The sequence below is a fragment of the Pezoporus occidentalis genome, unplaced genomic scaffold (genome assembly GCF_034315485.1).
Source record: "Pezoporus occidentalis ecotype Australia unplaced genomic scaffold, CSIRO_AGI_Poc_V1 ctg97, whole genome shotgun sequence".
In the NCBI taxonomy this organism is placed as follows: domain Eukaryota; kingdom Metazoa; phylum Chordata; class Aves; order Psittaciformes; family Psittacidae; genus Pezoporus; species Pezoporus occidentalis.
The window spans coordinates 342,837-370,704 of record NW_026916336.1 but is presented as its reverse complement, the minus strand read 5'-3'; the positions used below and the strand labels follow the sequence as shown (position 1 = coordinate 370,704).

At 42.4% G+C, this 27,868-nt stretch overlaps 1 protein-coding gene across 2 annotated transcripts; it reads right to left on the bottom strand.

Moving 5' to 3' along the window:
• Positions 1 to 815: 815 nt before the first annotated feature.
• Positions 816 to 27,868, bottom strand: SYDE2 (synapse defective Rho GTPase homolog 2). Of its 2 annotated transcripts, XM_062606517.1 has the most exons (8): positions 27,589 to 27,868; positions 23,278 to 24,003; positions 12,903 to 13,996; positions 10,166 to 10,292; positions 6,643 to 6,824; positions 5,703 to 5,934; positions 3,732 to 3,790; positions 3,018 to 3,149 (listed from the first exon to the last, which is right to left on the bottom strand). In XM_062606517.1, exons 1-7 carry the CDS (start codon positions 27,692 to 27,694, stop codon positions 3,780 to 3,782), a joined length of 2,478 nt encoding a protein of 825 aa, XP_062462501.1. In that variant the 5' UTR covers positions 27,695 to 27,868; the 3' UTR covers positions 3,018 to 3,149; positions 3,732 to 3,779. The 2 variants fall into 2 exon arrangements, with proteins under 2 accessions (XP_062462500.1, XP_062462501.1); XM_062606516.1 differs by lacking the exon at positions 3,732 to 3,790 and having other exon boundaries at positions 816 to 3,149; positions 27,589 to 27,866.

The following is a 27,868-nucleotide window of genomic DNA, read 5'->3' as shown; positions in this document are numbered from 1 at the left end:
GCTTTGCTAGAAGCAGGTTGTTTCCCTCTCCCAGTTTAGTGTTTCAGGATTAGGGCAATTTCCACACTAATCCTGTTCTTCAGGCATCTGTAACAATAATAATAATATCTGTAAGAATATATGTAAGGGACAACATAAAAGAAAAATACCACTTTGGAAATGTCTCATTAAAAAAGGATTTCTAAGATGCAAAACACAATCTACAAGTTGTTATAACTAGATTAACAACAAATGTTTCATTTGAATACTGTATTTTAATTAATTAGATTAACATTAATACAGTTTATCAAGTCATTCATTTCCCCATTACAAAGTTAAAACATTAAAGTTGACAGAGCAGGGCACTGCTGCACTGAGTTACAGAACCCTCCTGGAGAAAAGGCTTACACATTCAAAAGGTGCTCACTTACAACATCTGGATTATCAGAGACAATGACAACTTGATATATCCTTTACCAAATAACTTTTAAGGCAAACATCTTTCAACCTGTGCTCATACATGTACACACCCAGTGCAGAAGCCACGCTATTCTCAAAAGCATCACAATCCTGAACAGAAGAAGAAATGCTGCTGCAACACTGGTTTGGCAGGTTCCTTAAGAGTATTATTCCTTTTGGATTTAAATTGAGTAGTGGTTTGGTTTTCTCTTCAATTATGTAATTGAAATATTGAGTCAATCTAGAAATGACAACAGAACAAAACATCTTTTGAAAAGCTAAATGTCTTCACGGAACTAATTCACATGTGCAGCCAGTGCAAATGGACAGCATCAGCTTCAACAGTTTTAAATAATCACTAACTAGGCTTAGTCAGATTTTGTTCTTAATTCAAATTTTATTTAGAATTTAAATTTATAGTTCAAAAAGTATGCACATTCTGTAGGTATAAAAGTTTAAAAAAATACATCGATTTATTGATAAATGCTTCAGGTTAAATTTACATTTTCATACATTATCATTATATTGCAATAATTGTCTTGCATCTTTTAACACATAAAAAATAAATTAACGGGATTGGATAAATCACTTGAAACCATGCTAGAATAATTCCTTAGAAAAGAGGGGTGAAGTTTGCCATAGTAATTCTAAATTCCTTGCTACTGTAAATAAATAACTCTTCCATTAAGCAATACAAGGTTAGCAGAACAGCACTTACTGGGTGAACAGGAAGCCATGGTGGGATACCAACATTGTACCAAGAACATGAAGAGAATTAACTTCTACCCTGACAGCAACTTTGACCTCTCAAAACACAAAACTCTCTTACCCTCACCCACCCAATTCCCCCCTTCCTCACGGGGGGGGGATGTGTAAAGGACAAGGAATGACTCTTCATCTCCTTTTGGTTACAGGGACTATCAAAACATCCGTATGTGATCTGGTAACTATTTTTAATTAAACCAAGAATGCATTTCCAAAATGTGAAATGTGTAATTGCTCACCATAAATACCTAAAGATAAGAGGAGAAGATGGAAACAGCTCTATCTAATCAGGTCACAGTGAACTGCAATCCCACCCAAACTCCCCAGGAGTAACATCACTCAACCCATTCTACCTCATGTAACAACTCAGGTTTCCATTTTGGGGAGATTCATTGAAATAAAGACTCAGAAAAGAAGTAACTGCCTTTGAACTTGAGTCTTGCATCTCCAGAGCCTTCAGAGTGGGCTCAAACACGTCTAACTACAGCAGCCAGACAAAGGTACCACAACAGAAACATGTGAAACTCCACAATAATGTAACAGGTTACAAGGACAAACCAGAAGTGTTTTTTGAAAGGTAAATACCTTCCAGACCTTCCTTATATATGGAGGGGAAATGAAAAAAAAGATGCAGAGACAAAACCTGAACAAAAGGAAAAAAAAAAAAAAAACAGGGAAAGCAGGTGGTGTGTGAGAGAGAACACAAGGTCATTAACGTTAATCATTCCCTTGCCTTCCCCCTGGCCATATCTCTGTGCATAAAACAAACACTGTGTTACCCAAGGGATAACCTCCTCCCGGCATCACTGAACACGTCCTCCTCAACATGGGGACGCTGCATCATTTTGAGACCTCTCCTCTTCAAAGGTGGCTACAGACACATGCACATTTATACATAGATATATACAAACAAGGTTAGAAAAATATTTAATTTTTGCTTGTTTAAATAATTACTGGAAAGTGTTAATACAGGAATACATTAATATTTGTACAATTAAAACTTTATATATAAATATTATATATATATAAAGCATTTTTCATAGCAGCCATTGCATATATAGTAGAACAAGTCTGTGAAGTCTATGCTGCAAACTGAGGCCAAGCAGCATCCATCCTCTTCTGAGAGGAGCATCTGTACCGGAGCCAGGATTTCAAGATTGAGGAGTTCTGCTCCTCCAGTAAAGCCACCGCTTTATCTTGTACCAGATATTGCCCACACCACCTAAGTGCATAGTGTTTTTAGGGAGAAATGCCACTATGTGGAATCACCTCAGAGTCTTTAAGCTTGTCTCCAACAGCTGAATCAGGCCAACACCTTCTAACAAAACGGCAGAAACATAACAGAATGGCTTAAAGTGTGTTAACGTCAGGTAGCCATGGCCTTATCACTAGGTGTGAGGGGGCAAGTGAGGGGCAAGGAGGAGGCGTCGTGCAGGACAGGGTTTAATAACTCATATTTAGTTTATTTTTGTTGAGTTCCCTTTCCAGGTTTCCTATCAGAGTATCGATGCTTTCCTGCAGGTCTTTGAGGTTTGCTTTGTGATCCACTGTGGAGTCTATCGCTTGCATTGTCAAATAGCTCTGAAACGTGTGCTCTCTGGGGATGGACTGGGGGTGTCCTGCCAGGGCATCCAGCTCCTCAGCTTTGCTGCTGTCATCCCCGCTCTCTGAGTCCTCCGAAGGGACGTCATCGTAGTCTGCTTCAGTCAGGCAGTCTTTTGAGTTTAAGAAGTAGTTCTCCCCACAGCTACTCCAGTCTCCAGCATAGCGGTTGCTCGACGGGCTGTTTAGACCTGCTGGCCTTGGTCTGAGTACCCCAGATATCTCGGTACCGCTCAGATTCAGCATCTGAGGCCTCTGCCTCTTGGGTCTCAGGTAATTCAGGGAGGATGCGTGCTCGGGAAAGGCATTCAGATGTGCTGGCTCTTTGGCAGGTGAGTGGTGTACTAGAAGAGAGAAGTTACACCAGTCAGGAGTGAATCCACGCTGAAACAAGGAAAGTCGACAACAGATGCCGACTTTCCTCCCTTGATGTCACACGCTAAGAGCATGCATGAATACATGCAAGCTTACAGCCAACACATTCCACTATTACATTTTCCACCACTGAATGATACGAAATAATTAGAAAACTACTGTCAAAGCTCAGTTTTGAAGATTCATGCCAGATTCAAACTGCAACAGAGAAAAAAGCCTATCTAAAAAGTAGAAACTCCAAGAGCACCGATTAAATTCATAGCGTGAGTTAATCACCATCGGGCTCCAGGTCAAAGGAAAGCAAACAGCTCAGCTCACACACTTGGCTCAGGCTACAGGAGTAACAGAAAGCAGGCACAGCAAAAGAGGTTAAAACGCAACAAAAACCCCACTGCTGAGAAACACCTAGAGAAGCTGAAGAGCCGAACTCTTGCACTTCTCTTCTACCCTAACGTTCTGCACTATTAAAGCAGCTCATTTGCATTAATTTGCCTAAGCAGCCACAACCCCATGTCAGATGTACACTCAAACAGGTTTGACAGCAGCGTTACCTGAGCTCACGATTCTACAGCATAAGTTACTAACAGTCTCCTCCACTGTTACCGGCTTCCTACGGTAAACAGCACAAATATTTTTACCGACCTATTAAGCCCATTAAGCATCTGAGCTGCAAAACTTCTGCTTTTACACAGACCACCTCTTGGAATTAGCAGCAGAGACTTTCTATTCCCACAGAATAGAAAACGTGATGCACATAAATCCTTGCAGTTCACAGTCTCACCCAATCCTCATTGGACTCCTCACCCACAAGCACAAAGGCTCAGTCCCGAGATGTGCCCAATGCTTTTCTTTCTAGGTCTGCATTACAGGTCTCTCCAGGGGATTTTAGTCTTACTTTGCATCCTGCACAGTAACATGCAATAACTATCACTGCTTCTCCCCCCCCACCCTCCCTTACTATAACAAAAGCCCTTCTGTTTAGGCTATGCTCCATTAAGAGGAAGGGCCGTGGCTTAACAATAACTTGCCAGTATTATATGATCTAACTGAACAAGGACTATTTGTTTTCAGTTGGAAAAATACGGAAATTGAAGTATTGCACAACATGTTGATTATCAAGCTGTCTCAATCTACAGAAGATTAAATGTAAGGGACGAGGCTGGGATCCTTCCGTCGGGTCCAACTGTTCTGTTTACACTGCCAGGTGTACACTTGCTCACGTCTCTGTGCTCATGTTTTACCACCCTTTTAGCACAATGTTCAGTTCTTGCAATCCAAGGGTCAACGCTCGGCTCTACTCTTCAAGGTGAAGGAAAACTCCACTACTGACCCTACTCCTGTCCCCTTTACAGCAATACACACTCCTATGGGCAGAGCTGCATCTACCTACTTGTTTTCCACAGCTGCTATGCAATAAGACATCCCCAGGGTTTCATAATTAGCTCCTGCACAGCATCTGCTGCCCCAAAAGCCCTCAGTCTCCCTCTTCCTCCACCCATGTTTCTCTTCTGTGCGGGCTCACCAACTGATAACCTGTTTTCAGTTTTGGTGGTCAGCAGCTTAGGACTGCCCAGCTGCAGCTCGCAATGGAGCAGAAGTGTCCTCAACCATCTCAATCCCATCATGAAGATGCACCATTTGTCAAACTAACTCTCCTCTTGCTCTTATCTTCAGGCAGAGCCAACAGCCAGCAGTTTCCCTGCTGCGCTGACCCAGAGCATGGTCAGTGTGCGCTTGTTACAGCCACAGGGTTGGCTTGTCACAGGAGGTGACTCCAGGGCACAGCCACCACCAGGTCACCAGAGTATGGAAATAATGTGAAGAGCATTATCCACAAGCAGCTCCTGCAGTGATATCCTTCCAGCACCCACATCTGAGCTGATGGAAAGCCACTCACCTGCTCAGCTGGAAATGGGGCAGAGTGGCTAGCACTGCCTAATGCAAGCAAACTGTTATCAATCAGGCTGTCAGGATGTTCCCAACTCTGCCAAGTTACAAGGGAAGAAATAAAGCAGCCCTTTGGGTCATTTATGAGACCAAACAACTAATGAATTCCATACACAGTTAATCCTGAATGGTCAAAGCAGGAGAGCAAGTGGGGGAAAAAAACAATCAAACAAAGCCCCCATAAAACCCCCAAACAATCCAAAAAACACCCCAAAAAACCCAAACAACAAACAAAAAACCATTTCCAAAACCCCTTAATTCAGATGCTGAAGCCTCACTGTTACTAGGTTTGTTTTTTCTCATGTCTTTAATCACATAAATCACTCTCCACCATTTCTGACATTATACTCAAACTCTGCCATCTGGCAAGAAAGCAATCAAAACAACACATTTCCTATTAAACAAAGTGATCAAATATAAAGAGTAGATTACAAAATTGTCAAGATTTCTTTAGATTACCAGGTGACAACATAGTACCTTGTGTTTTAGGAACTACAATGCTGCTCAATCATCCTGTGGATTAACATACACTGTTACGCAGTACAGCCGCACAACAGTGGTTCATGAAACGGTACCTGGCCACAGCTGGAGTAAATAGTGAAGAACCTCTATGTGCTTTTTGAAGTCTAGGGCACTAGCAAGCTCCTCCGAGTCAATGAAGACTCTGTTGTTATGGTTAGTGGTCTCCTGCCTCTGGCTCAGTAACACAGGCCCAAAACATACAGCTAAATTCTGGCATGTCATCTTATTTACTTCGTGGTAAGAAGCCACTAGTTTCAGGTGATCCAACAGCATCTTCAGGGTAGCCTAAAAGAACAAATTAAGATAGATTTTCTGGTAAAATACAGCTTGTGTCTTACCTGATCTCATTTTTACATTTATGAGTTTTCTCACAGTGGAATGGGGACAGGAGGAGAGGGGAGAGAAGCTGCAGAAGCAGTAGTGATGATCCAGGTACATTAGAAAATAAAGAAATATTCAGTATGACCCCAGCATCAGAACAAGCTTCCAGGTAACCTTCCAGGTACTGTGCAAGCCACTCACTCCCTATGTCCCCCCAAGAAAGAGGCTAACTGTGGTTTTCTACATTTGGAAGGTGTCAGCACACACCACTATTACACTGCACAGTAGTAAACACTTTATTGAACATACTTAAGAAGGCGAATGCATTTGCCCTTGTGATTACGACATACAGATCAGAGAGCTCCACAGAAATGGAGGAGGATACCACAGGAGAATAATCTTCAATCTAACAGTGTAAAAGTAATGGTCACAGCTTTTCATTCAGTTTTACAGAGACAATATAAAACTCAACTCAGAATAAACCCAGTAATGCAGAGCCTCCAATTAATCACAGCATGGAAGTATTTTCAAAGATGTGGGGCATCAGAAATCCAAGTGGACGGTTAAGTCAGGAAATGGGTGTACACATTTTGACATGTCTTATTTACAGAGTGAAAATGTCCCTTATTTTCTGAAGCATGCAATTTACTTGCCCCTGCTAGCACCACTCACCTTCTCAACATCTGGCAGACAATCCAGAAGGGCTGCTGTGTGCTCAGAGTCAGCTGGGTCATTCTCACAGCCACTTGCTGTCATTTTCAAGGGATTTTTCACCATGGCATCCAACACTGCTTCATAGAGCTGCTTGGTTATCAGGGGAGAGGGTAGCTCTCGCAGGTAATCCTTTAGGACACCTTCACAAGAGACACAAGAACAGTTGCCTTTAACAAGGTGCAGATTCACTTTCCAGCACTTTTTGGGACCACTGAGGGACATCAGCTTCATCTGAACCATAAGAAAATCCTTTGTGTCAGTGACACTCCTTACACTTGTGAGCCAGAGGTGAGAGGATGACAGCAACATGGCACAGTGAACCACGGACTCAGCGAAGAGGCAAGAGGTATCTCTGCAACCTCCCCATAAGGCTAGGGCCACCAGCACCCCATTCCTGCAATCTCAGCAGCTTCTCCAACTCACACAAGGCAGCTCATCACAAAGAAAGGAGTGAAGCCAGGATAGGAAGGTGCACTGCCCCCAGAGGTGTGCGCAGGAGCGGGTACACCAGGCACAGAGTGGGCACCTCCCCTCATTAGGGTGACAGAGAGGCAAGGAAAGGGCTCTTAGCAATCCCGCGCCCTGTCCAAGGAAAGGAGCTTTTACAAACACCAAAGTCTTCAGCTCCATGACACCTCCTCCTTTATGTGCAACGGCAGCCTATTTGTTCGGTTTATTTGCAGCTATAAAATGATAAGCAAACATCCCAGTGCCAGCAGCATGTTTGGTGAAGCACACACATTTCCTCACCTACCAAAGCAAAAACCACACGGATGTCCTTGAGAGGGAAACACCAGCTCCGGCCTGCCTGCCATATTCATCTGGAATATGTTTTGGTGTATTTTGTTTGTTTTATGAAGAATATGTCACTTCTGTTACAGCTCCACTTAAGGGGCTAGTTTTTGTTTAACAACTTAACTATATTCATCTCTGCCCACCAAATTTTATATCTTCCCTGGATTTTAGAGGCCCACGTTCCATGCATAGCTGGTTAAAGTATTTCAGAGACAAATGTGGCAGAGGCTGGTGCTATACAGCATGGTTTGGGATACTTTCCTTTTTCCATAAGCAAAACAGTAGCAAAAGATGCTGACTTTTACCAGGATCTTTGCTTCAGCTGTGCTTTTTTTTGGAGGTGGAGGCTGACATAAGAATCAGCTTACAGTAGGAACTGGTCTGTCGTAACCAAATCCCTTCATACTACTGAAAAACTCACAACTGTCCATTAAAAATCATTTAGTAGAAAATTCTGTAATAGCATCCACAGTCATGGGACTACCACCTGTCAAAGGACTTTCTCCTGTTCAGCCCTGAATAACAGGACAGTTTAATGCCCCCTGACCTTTCTAAATCCTTTTGCTATTCACTCAGCTAAATTAGCCCTGTAAGAGGCTGTTGCTATTTCTTGTCATGAATCTACACTTCCCACTGTTACCAGCCCACTAGCACATTTGCCTTGACACAACCACACACAACAAATTTAGACAGCAAGCACAAACTGCCATCCACTTCATTAATTCCTCATTTTTCTGGCCCACTGAGCTGTTAATAGCATTGCATGCTTTATGCAGAGATATGAATTCACGTGGATGCGAACAGACACAGTACAACAACATGACTCCTGGTCAGTTCCAAAATTGGGCTGCACACTCCAACTTGAGCCACAACCGGACTTAATTTGTGTGTAAGCCTCTGCCAACCCCAAGAGCATTCCTCAGTCAGGATTTAGTCATTAAATGTTCATTCTTTAGTCTTTGGAGACCTGTCAAAACCAAAAAAATCCTTTTAATCTCTTCACAAAGGAGAGCTACTCACATTTCAGAGGGACACGAGGCAGCGTTTCTCTCCAAATCAGCCAAGATTTGTGCTGAGGATTCATATTTTATGGAACACGTTTTGGCTGATAAAAGTATGAATTGTGCGCATCAGCCTCAGCACTGCAAATATAGCAGTAAAACACCAGGGAAAACATTCCCCCGCAACCCAACTCCCTAAGGAAATTCAAGAGAGGTTCTGTGGGCTCTTTTATTGCTAGCACTAAGCACAGTGGGTACCTAGGTCTGTCAGCAGAAACTGCAGGTTCCCCTTTCAATCCAGACCGTTTGTCTGCTTACAAGCTAATATCAGGCAGTTTCTGCTGTTTGGCAGAAAGCACCAGAGGGTTTTTATTCCCCCCATTCTGAACTGATTTGGAAAAAACAGGGCTTCAATAATTCATGGGACAATCTGATCTTAGAAGTTATCACCATTTTTTCCTCATTAATTTATTTGTAAAGAGAAGAAATTTATTCAGTTTAAAAGATCCTTTATAAAGGGTATATACCATCTGTGTACACCAACAGAAACACAGGTTTCTGCTGTGAGAATGCTTGTACTTCAGAGCAACACTGAACCCAACAGCAAAAATCTGCCAAGGCAAGTAAGGCGAACAGACTAGACTGTACGTTCTGAATCAAAGGGTTTATTTAACCCAGTAAATGTCACCAAGTAGTAGTATAATTATATAAAGTAGTGTCAGAAGACTAAAGTGTAATGAACAAAATTAATTTCCAATACACTGAAATGAAATAAACCACTAAACAGGGTAGAACTGTCCCATACAGCTGGATGCTGGATGCTACAGAAAGGGCTTTGGCACAGGGAATTTATACCCTGGCTACTGTTGTTACATTTTCCATCCCTGGATAATGTAACAACAGTAAACCAGAGCAACTGGTTTACTCAGTGGTACCTGAAATTAAAGTAACTTTGGCTCACATAACAAGTGTCAATACTCATAAAACTGTTCCGCTTTTAGGCAAAGAAAAACAACCTCAACAGCTTACTTCAGTTATGCAACTCCTGTGAAGGCACACATGTAAAGAGCTGATGCAGATGCGGACCTCCTGCTCCTGTACTCCCAGTCCTTCCCACCTTTGCCAGGAGCTTGCTGCATGACAGCAAGCCAATGGCCGCTCCAGTGAGCAGAAGAAAGTTGCTATTTAATTATGCTTTAGAAGAAGAAATGACCAAATGAAGGCTCTTTCCTGCAGTTCTAACCAGCTTAAGCAAGATGATGGGTTTCCAAAAGTCCTGCAATCTACAACATAAAGGGAGGACAGGGGGTTTATCCGAGACGGCCCTTGGAATCACATCGTAGAGTTGCTAGTGCACCTGACGTGCCTGATCACAGCCAAGTGATCCACTCCAATACAAACCAACAGCAGAGCTTAAACTGGCTCAGGGAACCTCAGCTCCTTTCAGACTTCCCTCTGTAACTGGTAGAGCAGTTACTGAAAGCAGCTCCTTCCATACCCTCCCTCCAAATCACCGCTGTTTCATACTTATACATCCCCACTGCACTCACCCTCACCTAACTTTTATCAAATACAAAGCAACAGTTAACAACAGAAAACTAGTTCAGAGCAAAACTTCACCTTCTAAAGGTACTTTAGGAACATGGCACAAGTCCATACTATAAGAAAGCAAGTAAATCTATTACCTGTTATGACATTAATATCCGGGTACTGGCTTTCACAGAGGGTAACAGCCTTGCTGTCCTTTTCGAATGCTTCTCGAAGCTCTTTCTTAACTGCTGCTGAGCCACATAACCGATACAGGCCTACCACCTAGAAGCAAAAACAATAGCCTGTATCAGTCATTTCCCTGCAGAGGGGACTAATAACTGGCATCATGTGTTGTCTCATCCAGGAAGTGTAACTAAACCAACTGTTTGGAAATATATATTAAAGAAATTCAATCAGTGCAAATCAAATGGTCACATATAGTATCAAACATTTCACAAGACACACAGTTGGGTCTGTGAAGTGCTGAATAACACTCATGTTTTCCATAATGGTGAACATCCTGAGCAGTATTTTGTTGACAGGAGTTTCAAATTGGAATAATTTAGTGCTTTGCTTCTATGCCAACTAAGGAAATGAAATACTGATGAAACATCTATTCTTATCCTATTTATTTAGATCACCATTATTTTTCCTAGTTTAACTATAGAAGGCAGAAATGGAACTTTAGCAGAAAGAAATTAGGAGAAGAAGTGGTTTGAGCTTTATGTATTTAAAATCACATTAATTTTACATATATACCAAATTAAGGTTATTAATCATTAAGCAGAAAAAAGCAGTCATACAACTACCTATTAAAATAAGAAATGTTACAAGCAATTAAAAAGAAACAAGCAACAAGCAACAAAATAAACCATACTCTATTATTACACCTACAATATGCTATTTTAAAGATTACAAGATGCTGACCTACATGTGTTTCAAATCATATTAAAAGTTTTATGCAAAACAGAGGTTATTTAATTTGCTCAAAGTGATAGGAATGAAACCCACAACACTCTTGGACTGAACTACTGGTTAAATCATGTACTTTCATGCACTCAAATCTTGCATTTTATCATTATTTACTTTTCATCAACACCATTTACACAAAGCACTCCTATCATCTTAAGGAACTAAATCTTAAACATATTAATTTTATTTTAATGAACTTCATAGGCAGCTGTACTGAGCAGTAAATGGTTAGTCCAAAACTCCAGGGACTCAAAAGACAAAAAAATACCCAAGGGCAAACAAACACACACACAAAAAACCCCAAATAAAACACACACACAGGAAAACCCAAACAAAAAACAAACCCTGGCTTAGACTGTACTGACTTAGACCATACAAATCTCAGTTTGCAAGCAAGAGTATTTGTCTGGCCATATATTAATTCCTATTTAAATAAATAGAAAGTTACTCAACTGAATTTGTACCCACTCTTCCCAAGACTGATCACAATCTAGTATTTGCTTAAGATAATTTAAACTTTTCTAATGCCAGACCTGGATTCAGGTGCAGGTAACACACCATGACAGCAGTCTGCAGTATATAGTAAAGATAAACGCCAGGCAAGCACGTGGTTAAGAAAAAGCTAACAGTAGATTTCTCATTTTTGGTTCTCCTTGTGCAAACACACAAAACAGATTTCATGCTAAAAAGCACCAGGTAAATTCAGACAATTCAGACCCCAATCGCTTCATTACCAGTGTTGCCTTGACTACCCAATGTCATTTGCATGACTAGGTGCTAATAAGCCCAAAATAAAATGCTGAAACCATGGGACACATACACTGGTAAGAATAAAACTTCTCTTTTCCACTGCTTTTCATAACAATGGAAGCATTCACAATAAGAATCATACAGTTGTTATCAGCAGTGACTTTCAGCAAAGTAATTACACAGAAGTAAGATTTCTCTGTATTTTATGACCTAGGTTATAAATGGCAGAGTTAATCTCTTAACACCTGGAACTATATCCAACCTGTCAGCAATTTAAAATAGAAACAGTGGTATTTCACCTGAGCAAGAACAGGTGTACAAGAAACCAAGGGCTCACACATGCTGTGGAATAGCATGCAAGAGTCCTCCCACCATCCGACCATAGGACTGTGAATAGTCCTTCCTATTCCTTCTTGTCTAACATCCATAACTGGTTATTTGTTTTCATACCTCATTCCTCAAACATATTTTTGTCCATTACCTTACATCAACCAAAAAACTGTATTAAGATGAAGAGAAGAAACTGGGCACTGCTGCTTTACAGCATTCATCTCCTGTCCTGATTTTGAGAACAACCTAAAGAAAGGCCAGGGGCAGCAGCATGGGGAAACAATTAATTAAGCCCCCTGGGGTCTCCATCATCACCAGTGTGGCAGAGCCAAGTCTTTGGCATGTTGGTTTGAGACTGAACACATGTAAGTAAAATCTTGTCAAAAGACCTGTCCTCATCACTTTGTGTCACTGCACAGGATGCCTCAGTTTTGGGGAGGAGGGAACATTATACTCATTTTTGCATTTAGATACATGTCCTTATGGAATGATCTATGTCTCAGGAATCAAGCATTTTCAAGTTCCCAACTCTGCATTCTGAGGGTGACTACATTCTGGGGGTTCCACATTCATTTCACTATCCCAGTCCTAAAGCACTATTTTGAGTACATCTCCCCTGCAAAGGCCAAATTGGAAGCACTGATTTCACACAGTTCTGTTATTCTTCCCACATTACAGTGATTAGTGCTTACCAAACAGGAGCAGCAAAGCAAAAGAAAACAAAAACTGACATGTAAAGGTGTTTTTCATTTCCCCTTTCCAACTCACTGCATACACTCTGTGACAACAGTTACTCTAACACAGAAGTATTAACAGAACAAATTAAAATATGCACAGTACCTGACAGCCTCTCCTTTCAATCTCCAGGATGCATTTCTGCATTAAAAGTGGCACCATCAAGCCTGCGTTTTCCTTCTCTACAACTTTCCGAGCATCTACCCCAAACATCACAGGCTCCCGATCTGCACCGAGGCCATCAAGAGAGTTCTCCCACTGCTCCATGAGTGTCAGCTTGACGTAAATAAGCCCCCTGGGTTCCAGTTTGACAGCCAGCTGATGTGTCTTTGCCACTCGGAAGAGAGTGGGAAGAGCCACGGTTCCATGGCAGCACACACGGTTCTTCCGTGGGGTGGGCTCCCAGCTGAACACCACCAGCTTCAAGTGCTGAGCGTTTTCGATTTCTATGTTGAACGTGTGGTCCATATCTAGGAATGTTGTCCTACATGTAAGCAAGGCTGTTCTTGCTTTGTTTACTGAGTCAACCTGTATTGCACAAAAGACATCTTTTGAGTCTATTCTTGGTGGTTTTAAGTCTTCAGCACCATAAAAGTGAATGCTCATGAGTCCAGAGAGGTACTGAGAGCACTTGGGTTGATCAGAAAAGTTGTAGTGTTTGAAGGCATCAATATCTATTTCAGTTTTACCACTGTTACTTGGAAGGCTCTCCTTTCCTTTCCCACACTTGGTTTCATGCCCATGTTTACCTGATTTTGTTATAAGTTCAGGAGAGTCGCCATCACTGAGGTAACCACCTTTGCTGAAGGATTTGGAGCTCCTCGACCTTTTCTTTTTGGGGGTGTGTTGTGACAACACGCTACTGTCCAGGTGGTAACGACTTATCACATTCCTGCTGGCAGCTGTGGTTGAGTTTCCAGAAGATGGCAAAGATACTGTATGGCTTGTATCCCTGGCTTTCAGCAAGGAAGGAGGATTATCTGAACTAGTATGGCTTGAAGTTCCCTTGACACTCAGCTTCCTGCTCAGCTCTGGCAGCTTTTTCATTTTCATGGAAAGCTTCCTCACAGTTCTGGGAGATTTAATTCTATCAGGGAATGGCCAGTTGATTGATCCGCTTTTTTTCAGAGGACTGGGACTTGGAGGAGAAACCTCTGTTGAGGGACTATCAGCCTTGTGTGCAAGTATACCTCCAGACCCTTTAGAAGAAAACAGAAGGAATAATCATATTCAAACCACTCAGTAACTGCTGTTCTCAGCAATGAAAAAACAAACATTGAGCTAGAGGGAAACATGTTGATTTGTCATAACCTGATACACACAATTCATTCAGACAACCATCATTCATTCATCAGGCAGATATTCATGAGCATTTGGAAAGCTGTGCTCTGCTGGCTCGTTCAGCCAAGTTTGGCAGTTCATAGTCAAAAGCTAGATTTGTTCTGCTTTATGGAGATGAAAGGGCCAGAAACTACGTAAAAACAAACGAGCTATCTCAGCCATGACATTCAGCTCAAGCTATTTGTGTTGTATCCCCTGTAGAAGCAGACGTGGCTGAATTCCTGGGGCACAGATGCAATGAAACCAGTCTTAAATGAGAAAACACTGGAATATTGCAAACGCACCCCTGTCTACAAAGCCAACATTTAGCTACATAGCCAACACATCAGCACTGCCCACTCCTCTCAGGTCTAGAGGAAAGACACTCATCTCTAGAAAAGATTATGACTGTACTCTTCTGCATGTCCTTCTATTACACCAAAGAGACCTAAATCACTCCTGTGTAGACACAGTGAACATCTCACACCTTCTCTTCCATCATTTCTCTCAGCTCCTCCTTCCCACTGCAGGACAAAGAGGAGTACAACAAGGATTTATTCCTTCCTACACCGCCTCATTCCTGAAGTGTTGTTTTCATGAGATACTCAGCAAATCATACTTTAGAGAGATCTTGCAGATTTCTTAAAGGCTTACCACTTTCAATTCTGAACTAATCACCTTAAATCCAAATCACCATAGAGCTAGTGACTTTTACAAGTCCCTTGTCCAGCCAGATTAATTTTCACCCTTTAATTATAACTTTAAATACTTCACTTAGCTTAAACAGTTAATCAGGTGATCTGGTCTTTGGTCAAGGTGATTTGTTGTAGTTTTGGTTTTCTCCCAAAAATTCCCCTACAAAGACCAGTTGTAGTCCCAACAGAAATCTGGCTTTAATAACTTTTGCAGACAGTTGCTTGAAAGAATATCTGTATAAAAGTCTCAGTTATGAAAAACAACGCCTAGAATATGTTTTCCAGAGCAACAGAGGAAAATTCATTTGGCCCTGCATCTCACGGTATTAGCCCCCTTGCAGGGGAAGGGCTATTTCTAGCATGCCTGCTGTGCTTTTCTGGAAAGCAGCTAGCTAGAAATGTAGTGTTCGATAAAAGTGGACAAAGACTTCCCTTGTACTGCAAATCACAGCACAGTCCCACTGGTGGGCTGGCCTGGAGTGCTCCACAGCAATCAGTGCCATACTGCAGACTACTAACATTAATCTTCCCTTTCTGTCAAGTCTCTGGCATGGGCCTGGAAAAGCAGGCCAGCAAATTAAACTTCCCCCCCTTCCCAGCTCTTTGAAACTGAAGAGTCAATCTAACACCCTGACTTTTATGTGTCCAACTTCTGCTGCGTTCAGCAGCAAACAGTTAAAATGAAATATGTGGCTGGAAGAAACTTAACAGTCGAGTATTATGCATGATGGTATTCCCATCAGCATTCAGCCACATGTTGTTCCACTAAAGCCAGCAATGTGCTGAGGTATGCACGCCATTTTAAAGAGTGTACATGACACAACTCTGAACAAGCTGCAAAAGGAGCTGTACCTTAGTTTGGTAACACTTCACTTCCAAGCCTTCCCCATCTGACACAGCTTTCCCACAGGGGTGCCAGAGGAACTGAGCTGCTCCTCATTCCTTTACCAAAGTACAAGGCTTGCTGGAAACAGACTCCTCACTGTCCCTGCCCCTACTCACTCAGCCACTGCACATCCCACATCCCATCTCAGCAGCTAAGCTTTAAAAATACCCTTACAAAAGGATGGTGGAGGAAGGAAGGAAGAAGATGAAACATAAGAGGCACCTGTTGAGTAAATGACTACCAGGGCAGCAACGGGATGGTCAGTTTTGTGTATGCAGCTGACAATATATTTATGTGTATATATATAAATTGATTTCTTTCTTACAGTGAGAACACTCAATCAGTGGAACAAGCTCCCCTAGGACACAGTAGAGTCTCCATCACTGCAGGTTTTTGAGACACAACTGGACAGGGTGCTAGGTGATCTCATCGAGGCTCTCCTTCCCACCAAAGGGTGGACCAGACATCTGCGGTACTTTCCAACCTAGGCTGTCTTTCCTACATACACCTTATGCTTTCCTGAAGATTTAGCATTATGAGCAACACAAGGAAAAAAAAACAAAACAAACCAGCTTTTGAAGGCCAACACAAGCCAAATAAAAGTGACTTGACATCATAAGTGACTCCTTCCATCAGCTTGACTAGTAAAGCTGCCTTTTACTTTTCTCAGTGATATGGCTATGTGAAAGGATGAAACCTTTTATACAACCAAAGGGACACAACTGGAGAGACACAACCAACCCACAGTGCCTTATGAACCCTTACCCCCCCTTTTTCTCCCCATGTGGCCAGATGTCCACAAGGCAATTGCCACTGTCCCCTTGACCGAGCAGGCTGGCACGCATGGACCATATGCCTACACAACACTTCCCCAAGGGAAGAGAGAACTCAAACCATCTTAAGCGCTTACAACACAGCCCCTGCCAGACATATGCAGTAATTCAGCACAGTAAAGATGCTTGTCTGACCCTGTTTAACACTGTTTACATGTGCTTGGGCACATATATCACTGTCATACCTGCTGCCAGCAAGGCATGTTATTTTACAGGCACATTTGATTATCCTAAGGTAGGGTTTCTGAGTTATTTTAAAGTTCATCAGAAAACCTGTAATTTATTTTGGGGGCAACAAGCTAAGGTGAGTGAATAAGTCAGAAAACTATTAGTTCCTTATTACAGCAAGCTACTGAAGTATCAAATGGCCATTCTCTCAACTAATGGAAATGCTGAGCTCCCACCAAACTAAACCTGAAAGGTAATTTAATTTTTCCAACCATTCTCCAGACATACTTAATAAGTAAACCACAATCTAACACTGAAAGCTTTTCTCTAGAATAACAGCATTAGTATTGAAGATCTAAGCCATTTCATTTTGAAAAGAGAAAAAAAAAACAACCCAACACAGTTTACACAAAGTGGTTGTAACTTTCAAAACCAAAGCCTCCCTTCTGCCTATGTTTTTCATGCCTTTTTAGTAGTATTATTTACAAAAACAACCCAAGGACTTTTGGGGAAGATGTGTTAAAAATGAAAAAACAGCAAATCAAAACAGAAAAGCTCAAATATCTCAAAATTGTTCTCGTAGCAAACAATGGGTGAGTGAAAACGGACTACTGCTCTTCCGTGCTAGATTACAAGAAATACTGATCTGGATGATCAACTGACACAAATGGCACAACTCTACTGATGTCAAGGGCTGTTAGCTTACACAGCTGCAGGCAACTTAGGTTTCTCCATCTTCAGATAGTTCCAGATCTGCTCTGATACAAAACTTCAAAAGAGAACTGTAAATAGCATTGAGAGAAGAATTCATGCGGTATCAAAATCAAGCAATTTCAATTAGGATACAAAGAAAGCATAATTTCTACTCATATCAGCAACTCGGAGTAGGACATACACAAAAAAAAAGAACTTTTAAAAAATGAAATAGAATGGAATTACTTCTATGTAACATCTTAATTATCTAAATAAATGGAAGAATCTCCTGTTTTAACCTGTAAAAAAAGTCCTTTTTTACCCCTAGAAAACTACTACTTTGACCAATGCAGTCTGAGTTCTATCCCACATAATGTTTCAGTGTGAAGGAATGGAAAAATTATTAAAATGGTAAAAAAACCCAAACAAAAAACCCAATCAAACAAACAGACAAAAACCTCTCTATGAATCTGGTAAAGATAGTCTGCTTTTTTCAAATTCTATGCACACGGACATTAATTAAGCTGTGATAAACCCATCAACACAGGGATCACCTGATCCCTAGAGCAAAAGATATAAAATGAATTGCTTTCAATAGCCCATTAATTAAAACAGGAAGTGATTACAGCAGAACCCCCCCAAGGCTCATGCACACTGAGAGGTGAAGGGGCTAACCACTCACTGCGTGTTCTCCATCACAGTGGCGACCCTCAGAGCATCCTTTACAAGTGGTATCTCATTAGAGAGAGGAACAAGCATGTGTAACAGCACTTTAGATCTCTCACCACACTTAAAGAGTTCAGTATCTACAAATAAGCATGAGTTAGTTGCAGATATTTTAAGTATCAATGATTCTGCAATGCACATAAATTGCAGCGGGCTCTGTTCATGTGCTGGCATCACACCAAGACACAAGCGGCAGTACTGCACCTGATGCCAAGCACTGCCTGTTTGGGATGCTTTCATAGATTTCCTACCCTCAGTGTGTCTTTCATGACATGAAAAGCAGTTTTGCCCCTATTTCCCTAGTCAGAGAATATGAACAGTTGCAGTTCAGTACAAATCAAACTGGAACAGGCAATGGCTATTTTAAATGAACTGCTCCCACTCCGCAGCTGCTACATCCTTTTGCCTCTTCTACCAGCAGGTCTTTATGGCATTGTCATCCCGTAGATCAAAGACACAAAAGCATGGGCACAAGCTCCTCATAAGCCCACTAAAAAACTGGCTTCAGCTCTGCAGGAGTAAAAGGGAGCAGAGGAACCCTTCTGCCATACGCCAAACCATTCTGTTATCTCAAATATTATGCAAATATTTCACGTGAATGCTTTTCTGCCTCATGAACCCAAAGCTTCTTGCACTTGGAGAACAGTTTAATCACAAAGCATCTTCCATCTGGAAAAACAAAAATTAAGCAAATAGTATCTGCAATATGTGGAATGAAACTGGTACATAGAATTGGCTGCACAGTATACTCTGTATGTTGCTGGAAGCTTATCTGCAACATCTAAGCACAAAAAATACTTGTTTGCATTGGCCCCAAAAGGTGTATTTGGAAACTAGGATAGTGGTCACGGTCTAAGTTGTGAAAGAACACTGTAGCTTTAAAGTGATTTAAGGCAACCTCTATCGGGCATACATTGAGGTCAAGTGTGAACATGGTACCACAGAACACCAGGTTGGAAGGGACCTCAACCTTCACTTCCTACAATGCTGAAATGAAATCTGCTTATGGTGATTCCTCCCAGGATCTTCCACCCAGGCAGCTAACACATACACATTTTCCACAGCAAAAGCACCGTCCAGATCCTGGCAACCTACAATGCATCAAGTCCTATCAGGATGTCCGAGATACACACACGTGTGAGATGATTCTACTCATTAGGTAGACACTAATACCAACAGTAATCCTACCCAAAAGCAAAAATAATACAAATTCTTCAGAAGGCACCACAGTGTAAATCTATTACAGGAGGTGGTATTGTAAAGAGGTGTTTTAATTCAACATTTTGCAGGTGATACACACATCTATAAAAATATACAGGTAGAATTCAATCCTAAACAGCTGTAAACAAAATCTAACATTTTATATAGGCAAAAAAAACCTATACGTAGAATTCTTCATACTGCATTTATAACAAAAAAAAAAAAAATCCAATCATTTTATCTGCACAAGGAGACATTAAATTAAAAACAACCTCCAGAGTGCTTTCCTCCTAAAACTATTCTCCCACAGACTTAAGAGCACAAGCAGGCCCTGTTTCTATATTATGAATGTAGAACCAAGTTATCTTCTTACTCCAATCTCTTGTGTACTTGTTACAAACAAACCACATTATTCTCCTAAGTTCTGCAATAAAATCATAGAATGGTTTGGGTTGGAAAGGACCTTAAGATCATCCAGTTCCAACCCCCCTGCCATGGGCAGGGACAGCTCACACTATACTATGTAGCCCAAGGTTCCATCCAGCTTAGCTTCGAACACTGCCAGGGATGAAGCATTTATCACTTCTTTGGGCAACCTGTTCCAGTGCCTCACCACCCTCACAGTAAAGAACTTCTTCCTTATATCTAACCTGAACTTCCCTTGTTTAAGTTTGAACCCATTACCCCTTGTCCTATCAGTACAGTCCCTAAGGAAGAGTCCCTCTCCAGCATCTTGTAGGTCCACTTCAGATACTGGAAGGCTGCTGTGAGGTCTCCACGTAGTCTTCTCTTCTCCAGGCTGAACAGTCTCAACTCTCTCAGCCTGTCTTTGTACAGGTGCTCCAGCACACTTACTGTCCTCGTGGCCCTTCTCTGGACTTGCTCAAACAGCTCCATGTCCTTCTTATGTTGAGGACACCAGATCTGCACAAAGGACTCCAAGTAGGGTCTCATGAAAGTAGAGTAGAGGGGCAGGACCACCTCCTTCGACCTGCTGGTCACACTCCTTTTGATGCAGCCCAGGATACGGTTGGCTTTCTGGGCTGCAAGCGCACACTGAAGCTGGCTCCTGTTCAGTTTCTCATCAGCCAACACCCCCAAGTCTTTCTCCTCAGGGCTGCTGCTCTGAATCTCTTTGCCGCCGAGGCTTTAGCTGCACCTGGGATTGCCCTGAGTCAAGTGTAGGACCTTGCACTTGGCTTGGCTGAACTTCATGTGGCTGGCATTGTCCCACCTCTCAAACATGTCAAGGTGCCTCTGGATGACATCCCTTCCCTCCAGCGTGTCAACCAAACCACACAGCTTGGTAGAATCAGCAAACTTGCTTAGGGCACACCCAATCCCACTGCCCATGTCGCTGACAAAGATGTTGAACAGGACTGGTCCCAACGCCAACCCCTGAAGGAAATCACTTGTTACTGAGAACACCAAGGGGCACCTTATGTCTAATCAGCTCCTTTTAAAAGCCAGTGTGGCCAGAATTTCGCACCAAGGAATTACCTGACAAATCCTATTAACAAATGCCATTTACTGTAGAAAGTAACCAGATTAACACCAGGAACTAATGGTGCAAATTAAGACTATGGGGCAAATTAGCACCTCTACAGCCTCTACTGATAACATTTACAGGGAATATCTATCTGCTGTTGTGTTTGGAAAGACTCCAAATAACTGAATTCTATAATTTATTTTTTCTTAAACTTCTGTCTAACAAGGTCTCTTCCAAAAAAAAATAGCAAAAAGAAACAAATTCACAACCCTTTTCTGTCTACAAAGTTGGAAATCCAAATAAGGCAACAATATTTAAAGTTTTAAAGATAAAATTGATTCCATTATCCACAGAAGAAAGCAGCAAACGACAAAATGAACTGTATATTTTGTTGGCTTTTATAGAACCCCCTTTAATCCCTCTATGCTTCTCAAAATCTTATACTTTAGACTCTAACCAATATTGACATATATTACATAATATCATTAAGTAAGGTAAGCAGACTTTTCCCCAAAGCTGTAATCACTTATTTGTCAGGAGTTACTGCTGAATGTACCCAGCTTGCTAAGTATATAGACATCTGTTTCATAGCAGCTGTATAATTCAAGTAAGGTCCTAACACAAATAAAGCTAAATTGGCCATGTTGCCCTTCATGCAGTATTCTGTATGGATGAGCTGTCGTTTTAAATTTCACTGAAAATAACTGTAGATACCTTAACTGGATTAAAAACAACTACTAAGTCACTTCTCCATAATCAAGCCGATTACTGAGCAGCAGGGATCCACTTCATCATTAATTAATCTATTCAGCGTGATCACTGTTCAATACATGCAAAATGAGAGCTGCATCTAAAGTACCTCAATTAACTCAATGCATAACAAACCAATCAGGTAAAAACTTTTCTCCCGGTTTCATAAGACATATTTTTAAATAGGCAATTTTTCTCTGAGAAATTAATGTTTCTTCAGTATGAAAACGATTTGGATTTTTCCCTTCTCCCACATTAAGGGATTTATTTTTCTTAAAATTAAATAGTCACTTGTATATTGGGAGACGAACCCCCTAAGTGAGGGTCAAACAGTTTGCAGGACACACATGGCTTCCCTAAATAACCATGCTTACTGACCTCTCCAAAGCACCTAGAGCTCTAACGATGACAAAAATCTACTTAAGAACATGGTATTTCAGTTATCTTGCAAGCAAATATAACTGGTCCAAGTATTTAATGCACCTATAAAGTGAGTTATTTCTAAATGAATGTCCAGTAACTTTGCCACTAAAAATATGCTTGTGTCTGCAGCATTCCCACAAAAAGAACAAAACATGAGCTCCCAGAAGACCAAGTGGTTTTTATTTCTGCTGTTTATAGCAGTTGCTCTGGTGCCTTTGAAAACAAGCCCTGTTCCCAGAAGCAGTCTCCACACTGGGAACCCAGGCACAGCAACTCTGGACACGTGAGGTTGTGAGGGCAGAAGCCTGCCAGGATGGCGAGCAGGGCAAGACAGATGGGGGTCCTCCTCTGGACACAATGCCAGTGTTTCAGGTCCTCTCTGCTGAGGCAGGCAGAAATACAAGCTCTTACAAAGAGCAAAAGTGTGCAAAGACAACATGAGCCTTCTCTAAAGAGGGGAACCTGGAATTCCCTGTCTCCTGAGCTTTATGCTATTTCTAACTCTCAACAGGATACTAGAGTTAAGCTCAAGATAATATAAGACACATCACTAATTAAAATAATACCTTTTGGAAAGGCTTGGGGGTTTTTTTCTGCTTACTTTTTCTGCTGTGGTTTTATTTTTGTTTGGGCTTTTTTAATAGACTGGGAAAAATATTTAGTAAGATGCTGAATTCATGTAGTAATGGTATTATGGAAATGAGACCATTAATCACTCAGCCAAAGATAACAAGGACCAAAGAGACTAGGTTCTGAAAGTGAAAACCATTCCTCTCCAGTCTATTAGATTAGCCTGAGACAGTCAACAAGACAGCAATTATGGAAAAGGATGTGATGAATAGCATTTATATGGTCTTCCAAAAAGTCTTTATTAAAAAGACCCAGACAGCAAGTTAAAGAAAGTTCTGCAGACATTAAGTAGCTTTAGGCCAGGGTTAGGCACTAGCTAACAAAGGAAACCCCACCACTACATCCTCACATTACCCAGGCTTTAGCAAGTTTGCTTTGTAAAACCTTTGTCTTCAGCAAGGTGAGGGCCCAAAAGCACAGAGAACAACCACAGTTGGACATACCATGGACAAACTGACTGAGAAAAGACTGTGCAGCTCTACACCTAGTAGACATCAGTCTCACAAATTGAGTCATATTTTACGAACTTGACAAGCATTTCCAGCAGAAATTTGCTTGATTAAGATAAAGGAAGGAGAAAGAGAAAAGAGAGATATCAGAAGGGTTTATTATTCAACTAAAAGAAAACAGAGGACATAAACACTTTAATGTTCCTGAACCCTCTTACCTGTTGAAAGGCACTTAAAGGTAGGATTGTCCTCCGCTGACGGCACACTGGGAGCCTTGCAGGCAAACCTCTGCCGATGCTGCTGCATTTGCTCCCCAGGATGTGCAGCATCGGCCTGACTCACTTCGCTGGGCTGAGCTGTATGACTGTTCCCTGTGCTCTCCGTGGAGCATGGGGGACCCTCACGGGGACCCACAGACATCCCAGAGTCACCTCCAGGGAGGGATTTGTACTGAATAGCCAGGGAGCCCACAGCAACAGGGCTATTCACAGCAGAAAGGTGCACCCTCGGCAAGTCAGGCTCATCATCTTCAGGGATTGGGTTGTACCATATTTCTCCTTCATCATCTGCATCATTATCCTCACCCAAGTCCAAAGCAGGGCTTCTTGGCAAGGCAGGGCTTGCAGTGCCACCGACAGGAGCGCAGCCTTGTATGGGGCGCTCCCGCCCCACCGGTGACACGGAAGGAACCCGTGGTACAGCGGGTTCAGGCAGCGGGATAGGAGATTTGCGTACCGGGGTAACAGCCCTGTGCATTTCCTTACAGGCATTTTCTTCTTCCAGAGAATGAGGAGGAGGTCGGTGCATGCTCTGCTGCAGCCAGCTGCGTTTCTTAGAAACAGTGATGCTGTTCATCAGCAGCCTGGGCTCAAGGACTGCGCTGGCCTGGGGGGACCCAGGCTCTTTCCTGCTTCTCGAAGCTATGTAAACATTTTCGATTAGATCTGTTCCCAGAAAGAAAGGGGAAAAAAAAAGAGGGAAACATAAATGTTTAGAATATCATTTTGCTTTCAACAGATGAACACACAAGCTGCCATATGACATCTATATTAAACCTCATGTGAAAGGACAAAAGACAAGTTGATGCGATTATAAAATTAGATTTCGGCCTGTCAAAGCAGAATGTGCACATAATTAATAAAGACTCAGACTTGTTTGCCTGAGTTTTTAACACCATGTAATTTAGATAAATGGCAGCAAGATAGCTCTGCTGAAAGGTCATGCATACTTACACAGAAATGGCTGGGGTTTTTCTGCCAAGTTCAGGTACAATTGGTTTGAGAAGTTGCTATGTGTTTTTTCTCCAGTTTACTTAGCCAATGAAGAAACAGACCTTACTTTTGGTATAATGTACTACTAAAACGGCTACAAGAAACCCACATAGATTCACTTCTAGATTTTTATATAAATTAAGGTGATGATATCTCTTGCATAACAACCTCCAGAAAGGACTGTCTTTTCAGCTTTATCCTATAATTAAGATGGACGCAAGCCCGATTTGTAGGGAATAAAACCATCACAAAAGGAAGGAAGGAGAATGAAGAGCTCATAGAATCACAGAATGGTTTGGGTTGGAAGGGACCTTAAAGATCACCCAATTCCAACCCCCTGTCATGGACAGGAACACCTTCCACTAGACCAAGTTGCTCTAAGCTCCATCTAACCTTCCATGAACAGCTTCTCTGAGCAACCTGTGCCGTTGCCCCACCACCCTCACAGGGAAGAACTTCTTCCTCATGTCTAACCTAAACGTAAAAAAGTTTTAAAATATCTAATGACACACCAAAAATTTAGTGCAACACCTGATCAGATTCCACTGACTGCTCCCAAGACTTGACACTATTTCCTTAAAGCAATCACCAAACATTTAATTATGCATCCAAAAATTCACCTGCACTCAAGGTCCTTGTCAGAGCACATCCAAGCAGCCCACTCACCAGCAGTGGCAGGCTGCATGGCACCAAATGCAGCAGCACATCCAGGCAAGCACCAGTCCTGTCACTAGGACTGGAAGGAAAGCTGCAAATACATTCAAATGATAAACAGGGAATGGAGGACAGATAACCCTCATGCTCCTCTGCACAGAACAACCCAGACAGGGTTTGCTCAGCTACTGAGACTGAATCGGGATAACTGGGTTTCCTAAAACAGACAACTTGTTTTCATGGGAAGCCCTCCGCAGTTTGAAATTCCATATGGGAGCAGCTATTTGATACTGCTTGAACGTTATTCTCAGAAAAAAAATATTTGAACACCAATCACAGACGTTAAAATAGGGACATGTCTCTGGAGAATTCAAGGAGCAGCTCTGCAAATCTAGCTATGTTCACTGCAGACAGGGAGACAGGAAAAAGACTGTCACTTTAACATCTTCCCTTCTACCCTCTTTTTCGGTTTGTACTTTAATGACAGAAGAGATCCTTGATAAGATCTGATACACCATTTGATGAAAGATTCATCAGTTGGTGATTCTTTTTTTTTAAGGTGAGGTTCACTTGTTTAGCTAAACTGCAATATGAACAGCTTGTGATCTGAAGAATTAACTTGGTTCAAAGAAGTAACAGAATTAACCATGCTCATTTTGAAGCCTGTGCACACCTCCACTGAAGTGCTTCGCTACACTGGGGTCTAAGTTAGTCCATTAACAGAATATGAGGAAAATAAGAAAGCAGGGCTGAGGGAGCAGATCTCTGGGCAAAGTTTCAGTGATTTGGCAGCAACTGTATTCCTTCCCCCACCCACAGCCTCAAGATTTAAATGTGCCATGGCAAACATTCCCCTTTACACAAATTTCACTACTATTTCAAGAACAACCAGAAGGACAGGGAACTAATCTGCAGAGGGCACAGGGCTAGGCCTGCATTTCCAAGAAGCCAGGTTGGATCAGGTACTTCTCAGGCAGGCACCCTCCTATCTCAAAGCCCTCTACTTCTGCATGGACAGCGCAAGGAGACATCTCTGCTCCAGTGACATAAATAGATGGAGTATCTGAGAACTGTACTTCCACACAAAAAAAGTATCTGCTACTTCCTGCTCCACTGTAGGAACACAGGCCCATCTGCACCAGTTAAGGCAGCCCACAATTCCCAAACCAGTAGGCTCCTATGAGGTACAATGTGCTTAAATATACAGCCAGCAACACATCTGGCACCAGCCTCAAGATGCCCTTCGGTCCCAGCAGCAGTGACTGCACAGAGCAAACTCAGCTTTGTTTCCAACATCCACGCACACATTTCAGTTACAAACCCTGTGCAAAAGCTTACTGCAAAAACCTGATTACTAACCAGGCACATCCAACAACCCTGCTGCTGGCAGAGACACCGCACCTATCACACCTATTCACAGCCACCCCATCTCTGAACGAGCCAGCACACTGCCAGGGGTCATCGATGGCAAATGTTCACTGAATCCCATCCAAAACATACACTTACAAGCACATCTTCCAACTGTAGTTTTTGCAACTGACAGCAGTACCTGCAACCACCGCTTCCCCTTTATTCGAACTTGGCCATGCTCCTGAAAGCCCTTATGCCTGTGTTTATTTTAGAAACAGTCTCCCATGCAAGTATCTGCACAACCAGTGGTTCAATATCACAGAGCAAGTTTTCAGTGTTGTTAACTGTTATAGTAACGAGCTGGTTTTAAATAAATACAAAGCACTCAGACATAGACAGGCCAGGCACATACTTTTTGTTCCAGAGCAAAGTTCCATTCAGAAGAATGCTGCCTGCTCTCTGTTAGCACTTTCATATCTTTAATGTGCGTGCAGAACTTCAATACTTTTAATGTAAAACCAGACCAGGCCTCCAAACAGATACAGAACATGTCAGTGGTTGCCCTCAAAAGGTGTTTAAGGGAGAAAAGTGAAAAAAATGCAGGATTTTCCTTCACATTCCACTTTATATACAAGAAAATAAACAGAGCAGTATTTAAAGTTAAGCCATTATGGTAACAACACATACATGCTCATATATGAGCAAAGCCAAAGAACTTCAACATTTCAGCTCAACTGAGGTCAAAACTGATATTCAGCCTACTACGCAGACATACAATCAACATGATGCTGTGCACTGCTTTTCCAAGCGTAAGGAAGAGGGGAACAGCTTTTCCAGCCTCTCCATATACGGATCAATCTATAGTTCTCCTGGCTGCTCCTTAAACACGCTTTCTTTCACTACATTTCTTAACGCAGCTACAAAGTATAATAGCTACGAATTTAGACGAAACAACAGCAAAATTGATTTGCAAGCTTTCAACGCGACCTTAAACCCAAACCACCACAAAGCCAAGCAGCAAACCCAAGCCAAGGAGTGACAGAGAGCAGCACGGCGAAGAAGCGCTGGTCTAAACCCGAGAGCCCCTCACATTAACGAGGAATCTTTATTCCCGATAGGAGCAGCAATCACTGACGGGACGATGCTACCGCGGCGGACTGACTCCAGACCTCAACCCCAGACCGCTCCCCGTCCCTCTCGTCCCGCTCCTCCCTGCCGTCTCAGGTGGAGGAGCCCCGTCCCTCAGACACTCACCCTGCGGGGCGCACACCCCGCCGTGGCGGTGCCCGGCGCCCGCTGTCCCTCGCTGAGACCTCCTGCCCCGCAGCTTAGAGAGCGTCCTACGGAGCGGGTCAGCCATGCCTGGCTGCTGCGTCCCCGACGCCTTCAGCGGGCGCTACGCCCCGGCCCGCGGGACCCGACAGCCCCGCTGCGCGGCAGGAGCGGGAGCGCTGGGCCGCGCTGCCCCATGGCGGCGTGCCTCCGCGAGCGCGGCCCCGGCTCCGCCGCGCACATACCTCGCATAGCTGAGCGG

Coding starts and splice junctions, on each gene's coding strand:
- SYDE2 (XM_062606516.1), bottom strand. CDS start 27,694: ATGGCTGACCCGCTCCGTAGGACGCTCTCTAAGCTGCGGGGCAGGAGG. Junction 24,004..27,588: donor CGGGGTGTGCGCCCCGCAGG/GTGAGTGTCTGA, acceptor TTCTGGGAACAG/ATCTAATCGAAAATGTTTAC. Junction 6,825..10,165: donor GGATATTAATGTCATAACAG/GTAATAGATTTA, acceptor TCTCTTGTGAAG/GTGTCCTAAAGGATTACCTG.